Raw genomic sequence first — 7,500 nt, 5'->3', positions numbered from 1 at the left:
CTTAATCATGAGGAATTTGTAGCATAATGGCGTATATTATCTCGCTTCATCCCAATTGAACAGCACATCACCGCGAGCCATTAGTGCCCTGATACAAAGTGAATGATGGGTAACGATAAGCAATGAGAGAGAAAAAAAAAATAGATAGGATGAATAACAACGAAAGATAAGATTAGGAAAGTGAATGATGGATAACGATAAACTATGAAAAAAAAATAGGTAGAATAAATAACAACGAAAGATAAAATTATGAAAGTGAATGATGGATAACGATAAGCAGTGAGAGAAAAAAAAAATATAAAAAATAAAAACGCAAGATAATGTTCTGAAAGTGAATGATGCGCAACGATGAGATAGAATAAACAAATGAATAAATAAATAGCAACAAAAGATAGTCTTCTGAAAGTAAATGATTTGCAACGATAAGCAGTGAAAAAAAATAGAACAAATAACAACCCACCCAAAAAATGCTCTGGAATGAATGCACAAATCATTTACAACTCGATTATTATTATTTTTATCTTTTTGTTGTGTTCGAGGGATTCTGGCCAAAGAAAACAAACAATATGAAAGAAAAGATCCAAAAGATAATTGTTACTGTGTTTTGTCAAGCGCCATCTAAGTATAACTCCCAGTCTGCTCCTGTATTTCCAACATCCTATGACTTCATTTACGAGTAAGATTTCGATATTTATCCCCTTTTTTCTTGGCTAACTTTCTCGGACATGCAAAGAAAGTGGCAACTAAGTGGGCCTTTTCTTTTTATGTTGCCCTTGGCCAGTTTTCCCCTCTTACATAAGAAAAGCTTTCATCCTTAAAGAATCCATGAAATGCTAACTCCTATAAACAACAATTCCTCCCACTGTAATACATAGCTATCCTTCAATCACGAATTTTACTAAGTGCTATACCAGTTGCTAATCTTAAGCAAGTAACACTCCCTCCCACCGTAATGTTACGTCCCTCTCAATCTCAAGTCTGATTTGCTAATTCTCGTTTTCTATAACAACTCTATGCTTCACCTCCACTATTTCAAAAGGTTTTATCTAAATTTACACGAGTTTTTTAATGTGTTTTTATGTTTCTAGAAGCAGATAGACAAGATTTCTACATAAAAAAATCACGCTAATCATCCCTGTGACCTTGGAAAGGAGTTGTGGTGAGAAAGAAAAACGTTTTTAAGCAAGTTTTTATGATTCTAGAGCCAGATTGCCAAGATTTCTACAGTATTAATTGGAGGAACACTCTTAAAAAAACCCGCTACTCAACTCTGTGGTCTTGGAAAACAGTTGTGGTGAGAGAACAAAACGCTTTTGAATACGGACCTCAGTGTCTACCAAGTGCTAAATTCTGGCTTTCAGGAACTCAGAGGACGTAATACTGATAAGAACCGAGAGACGCCGAATAACGAAAACAATAAATACAAAAGATATTTAAACCTTCATTGTATACTCTGATACCTGATGTCAATATTACCTCAGTCTTACCAGTACCGCGTCACTACCTTCTTTCTCTCTCTGTCTCTCTCTATCCAGTTCTCTCTCGTTTATCCTCAGTGCTCGTGACGTCAGGACCAAATGGCACCGGAAAACAAAAGACTGTCAATTCCTGGTCTGTTTTTCCTCGGTTGAAGGTCATTCTCATTTCCTACCGTGCATTGAACACACAAAGAGCATGATAATTAAAGGCAGGTAAGGAGGAGGAAAGAATGAAGAGGAATAAGGTTAATGGAGAGAGAGAGAGAGAGAGAGAGAGAGAGAGAGAGAGAGAGAGAGAGAGAGAGAGAGAGAGAGAGAGAGAGAGAGAGAGAGATTCACATTCTTTTTTATTTATTTATTTATTTTCTTTTTTCCATCCCAAACGAAAACGGAGCAAATTAGCCTCGGAAAATGAATGAAAAAAAGGACGAGGAAAAAATTCACTACACCGGAAAACAGGAACCGATTAAAAATTTTCCTGGTTTTGCTGCAGATGACGCAAGGAAAATTAAGCCAAAACTTGGAGGAATTATGAAGAGAGAGAGAGAGAGAGAGAGAGAGAGAGAGAGAGAGAGAGAGAGAGAGAGAGAGAGGAGAAAAAAAATATACAAACGATAAAGAAAAGTGTACGGTATCGGTGAAAACTTTTTACATCTCCAAAACTTATTATTTCAAAGCTCATACATATTCAGTTATTTTTCATCCTTTTTTCTCTCTTTTCGTTTTTTTTCTCTTTAATCCGTGCATAAAACTCAGTGACAGATGAAAAGAGAACTGCTTTAACTGACATTTTGTGGATCATAACTTATTATTTTTGCAGGTTACTTGGAAAAAGAGTAAGTGCATAGGTGTGTGATATGTTCATCTGTGCAAGTGTCCGAGTGTCCAAGGGTTCGTGTCCACGCGTCACTGAGGCTAAGTGGTACTAAAGTGTCCGACAGTGGTTCCTTAAGTGACGCTGATATGCTGTGTCTTGGTGAGGGAGGCAAAAGTTAGTGTTTCCTTGACTCTCTGAATTTCTGCTTTGCTCACCATCTATTGCAGTTTATTTGACAGTCGCTTTGTTTTGGTCATAAAGGGGCAAAAAACAGTGAGTAATTTTGGGTGAGCTTCTATCTAAAGTTTACCATTACGGCAGTACTTTTTATAGTCATTGTATCTTAGCTATCGAGACAAATTCACAGCGTTTGCTTGACTCAGTAAGCGTGAGTGTGTTTCCGTCTTTTGTTTATGGGAGTGATTCCTCGAACAAGTGTGTGTCAACTGTCTTTGTCAAACTCAGAGACTGTGAAAGCAAGGAATTGGAGAAGAAGACACGAGGCAATAGATGCACTCGTAAAGGAAACGCAAATGGACAGAAAAACGCCACTAACGAGAGTATCGAGGTGATATCGTGTGGAATACATTAATACACAACTAAAGGTTAATCATCAGTGAACTGTTGGTGCTCTCAGTGACACAAGGCGTGCTGAGTAATGGACTGAAGTGCTCCGGGAGAGAAACTGTGAATTCTGACCACTCTTTTCTAAGTACAAGGAAAAATTACGGTTTTTGGTGCATAACAACGAAAAATTACACACTGCCAATAAAACTGAAAAATTTGAAGAACGAATATCACACGCTACGTAAGAACAAGGACTAAAACGAAACTTTTGCTGTGAGAACGTAGAAAAAACTCGATCTGTGAGAACAGTAAAAAACAACTTTTCTCTTTAAGAACACAGACAATAAAACGTGAAGTGACTGATAAAAAGAACAAGTAAACAAAAAAATAAGAAGTTAAAGGAAATAGAAAAAATATATATATAAAAAACTAACTATAGAAAACAAAAACAACTGAAATCTTAAAACACGCCCCTGAAAAGAAAACAAAGGAAATAGAACTAGAAAACAGGAAATAGAATACTTGAAACCTTCCCAAAAGTCGAGGCAATGCTGGAAAAAAGCATATCATAAAAATTGCACTTGCCAAAACTGTCGCCAAAAGAGAGACGCAGCCACGCAGGAGGTCTACCTCAATAACGCCTGACCCCGATCCATAGCAGAGTGAACCTTGCCAAGAGAGAAATGTTGTAGCACTTCCTGCCATGATGGAGCTGGTAACACTGCTGCCCAGAAGATTCCAGCTGGCAATACTGCTTGTCCTGTTGGCTGTCCACGTCTGTACAGCGAACACAGGTAAGCTTTTGATATTTTTGTTCTCTTTTAACAGGATGTAGGTGGGAAATGAAGGGAAATTGCAGGTGAAAAGTTGATAGTGATGTTGTTACGTGGTAGAAATACAGAATGACGGAAAATGTGTAGGATTTCCCATTTACAAGTATACTGGAAACTTTTCTATCTTGTAACATGACGTAGGTGTAAAAATGACTGGAAATTGGAGATGAAACTGTAAACTGTGGGGATGAAGGAAATATAATACTAATGAAGAATTTAATATGTGTTTCTTATTTTAAAATAGGCTGGGAATATTTTCTTATTATATCAATTTGACTCAAGTAAGAAACTGATAGAATTTGAAGTTTAAAAAGGTAACTGTGATGTTGATAAATGGAAGAAATAAAAAAAAAAATAATAGAGGAAGTGTAGGAGGAAAGTGCTTTGAGGTGAAAAATGGAATACTCGTAAAAGCAAAGAAAAAATGTGAATAACAGGAAGATAAAAAGAAGAAAGTGAGAAAGTGACAAAAAAGAAATAACAAGAAGTAAGGAAGCTAGAGTAGACATAACCCCCTCCCCTCTCTCTCTCTCTCTCTCTCGGTTATTATACCCAGGCAATTCACAAAATCCCCCACAATGTACCATGATTAGCGTGTCTCACTGTCTCACTGTCTCGCTGTCTCGCTGTCTCACTGTCTCGCTGTCTCGTTCCCCTCGTCTAGTGAACGTTCGGAGTGTCATGTCTCGCTCAAACTGATCCACCACAGTAACGATGCCTTGGGATTTCTTTCTGTGTCACTCTGAGGTCTCGTCTTACTCGTGTGTGTGTGTGTGTGTGTGTGTGTGTTTGTTCTTTTTTGAGTGTGCTTGAGTTTGCAGTTGTTCTTTTTTCTCTTAGTCTAATTGTTATCTTTGTTTTGTTCGTAGTTCTATTTGATTACTTTTTGTGGGCTTGTGTTGTGTTTATTTTTTGTTCTTGAGCTTCTTTTTTGTGAGTTTTTTTTAGTAATTTTCTTTTTTGTTCGATTATCCACTTTCTCTCTCTCTCTCTCTCTCTCTCTCTCTCTCTCTCTCTCTCTCTCTCTCTCTCTCTCTCTCTCTCTCTCTCTCTACTTTTAATCTGATTTTTTTTCCTGCTATGTACGAATTCAGTTTTTTTCTCTTACCTTCTCTTACATCTTTTTATTAAACTTATCTTTTTGTTATCATTTGTTCTTTCCTCTTCTGTTCCAGCTTATTTTCATGTTTTTAGTCTCGTCTTACTTCATTCTTTTTTTCTTTTTTAGTTTGTATGGGTTAAAAATCTCCCTACAAAGTTCTATCGCATGTTTGTAATGAAATACTTGAAGGTTTTTGTATGTTCTTTTCTCTCCCTTGGTCTAACTTATTGCTACATTTCTTTTTCCTTCTCTTTCCCTCTCTAATTTTTTTCCCCGTTCCGCGTCGTGAGTGAGTTTTGTGATACGTCTCCTCAAGTTGCCTCAAAGTTTTAGTTGTGTTGAGTTTTAGGTTTCCGTTACGCGCAGGAATGGACAACTGGCTGCGTGTGAGTTCCAGCTGTATATTCTATCCATCATTCAGCTGACGGGAACTATAATATTGTGTCCATTTCAAAGCATCGGTTACTTGATTTCCACCTTGCAAACTCAGAAGAACATAAGAAAATGAGGGAGGCTGCGAGAGGTTGTCAGACCTACACGTGGCAGTGCCTGTATAAACAAGGCTACTTAACCCCTTGAGTACCTTGACGCGTTTCCATATTCATTCTGCTTGCTGTTTGGGCGTTTTAAGCAGCTTCAGAAACTTATGTGGGGGATTAGAATAGTGAAGATTGGCCATTAATCTTCTGACCTCCATAGACCCTTCCTAATGTCAAAAATATGGTCTAATCGTACATAAATCTCAAGGTGAAAATGAATCCCATTATTGAAGGGGTTAATTTCATCTGTTATCTCCATCCATGAATTTATCTAATCTTCTTTTAAAACTTCCTATTGACTCAGCACTAACAACATGATTACTGAGTCCGTTCCATTCATCATCCATTCTGTTACTCTATTACTTTTTCTCTTTCTATTTGTAAGGTATAAGGCGACAGATTATAACAGGTTTTAAGAGGAGAGGAGAACGTATGAAAATATGGAAAGGTGCAAGTAACCACAAGGCCTTCACGTGGCAGGTAGTCTTTGTATAACACTCACCTACCTGTCATTTCCACCAATCACCGCTACTCATTAATTTGTCTAATCTTAAAGCTTCCTAATGACATGGCTTCGTTTCGTTATTCACCCTTTAATACTGGGATGCATTTAAACCCTGAGATTTGCGTACAATTAGACCATTTTATTGACATTAGGAAGGGTCTATAGAGGTCAGATGAATAATGGCCCACAGTCTTTACTATTTTAATCACCCCTCACACACACAAGTTTCTGAAGCTTTATAAAAATCACCAAATAGTAAGCAGAGTGAATATGGAAACGGGTCATGGTACCGAAGGGGTTAGAATTGTATGAGGGGAAAGCTTGAGATTTGTGTACCATTAGACCATTTTATTGAAATTAGGAAGGGTCTATGGAGGTCAGAAGAAAAATGGCCACCGTCTTCACTATTTTACTCAACCACATGAGGTTCTGAAGCTATATAGAATCACCAAATGGTAAGCAGAATGAATATGGAAACGCGTCATGGTACTGAAGGGTTCAAATTGTATAAAGAGGGAAACTTTGATGCTTGTTTATATAATGTTAACATACTCTGGCCAACATTCTTTACCGTACATGCTGTAAAAAGATAACTACAATATCATTTTACATCGTTACCGTATCCTGGGTTTTACATTATCAACTTTGTATGCACAAGGGAAAAAACAACAATAACATCTATTTACATACTGTTATCGCGTCCCCCTGGCTAACACTCTCAAATTTGTGTGCCCATCCCTTCCCCCTCCCTCTTCCTTTCCTTCCAACTATGAAAAAAATAAAGAAAAAATAAAATAAAAACAGTAATTCGTGTTTACATATTGTTATCGTAAAGTGACTCAAAATTGAAAACCACTTAGCTCTCCGTATCAAACTTTTAATTACCACTATTTCCTTTCGCTGTACGTTAAACTCAGCACTACGAATAGTTATACTTGTTTACGTAATCACTGCCATGACGATAAACACTCGACTTTATTGTGTGCATTGTCAGGAAACGAAGGGGAAAAAGGAAGAGAAAGAGGAGGAGGCAGAAGAGGACAAGGCAGAGGATGAGGAGGAGGAAAAGGAGGAGAAGGAGGAGGAGAGCCAATAAGGTGTTTTAAGCTTTTACTAAGTGGTCGTGTCATTAACTGCCACCACGAGGGAGAAGAGAGCGTTACTTATGATGATAATTAACAGTATCTCACCTTAATTAAGATTACGTGTGTAAAGAGCGTGCTAATGAGGCGACCAGGGAATGTCTAGATCTGGCAGGCGAAGACTTGAGTTTACCCGCGGCCTAGCTTTACGAGGGAATGCTGGGAGGGAAACAGGCGGCTGGATGACGTGAGTGGCTGAAGGAGAGACGGAAGGAAGGAAGGAAGGAAAGTACGAAGGAAGGAAAGGAGGAAGGAAAGGAGGCGATGGAATGAGGCAAAAAGCTAATGAAAACGGAAAATGAGGAATATTAGGACTGCAGGATGTTGGTTGAGAGAGAGAGAGAGAGAGAGAGAGAGAGAGAGAGAGAGAGAGAGAGAGAGAGAGAGAGAGACCTTCTACGGATAAAATATGACGAGCTGCCAGAACTGTGAAAAATGTTAAAGAATAAAAAAACATTCCATCGAAGAGAGAAAGAGAGAAAAAAGTTTGGCAGTCAAAACAAGCACATCCTAGTAA

General features: G+C 38.0%; 1 protein-coding gene across 2 annotated transcripts in view; it reads left to right on the top strand.

Annotated features, from left to right (window-relative positions):
• LOC123508969 (protein turtle homolog A-like) overlaps positions 1-7,500 on the top strand; it is a 72,737-nt gene that overhangs the window by 16,740 nt on the left and 48,497 nt on the right. Inside the window, exon 2 of one of the 2 annotated variants that reach the window (XM_045263053.1) lies at positions 2,761-3,656. In XM_045263053.1, coding sequence (XP_045118988.1) covers positions 3,566-3,656 — 91 coding nt within the window. In that variant the 5' untranslated portion in view covers positions 2,761-3,565. Of the gene's footprint in view, positions 1-2,298; positions 3,657-7,500 lie in introns of both variants that reach the window. The other variant, XM_045263051.1, reaches the window with a different exon arrangement.

The sequence above is a fragment of the Portunus trituberculatus genome, chromosome 25, assembly GCF_017591435.1.
Source record: "Portunus trituberculatus isolate SZX2019 chromosome 25, ASM1759143v1, whole genome shotgun sequence".
Classification (NCBI taxonomy): Eukaryota; Metazoa; Arthropoda; class Malacostraca; order Decapoda; family Portunidae; genus Portunus; species Portunus trituberculatus.
Note: the sequence above shows the minus strand (reverse complement) of the source record. Positions and strands in the feature narration are given on the sequence as shown.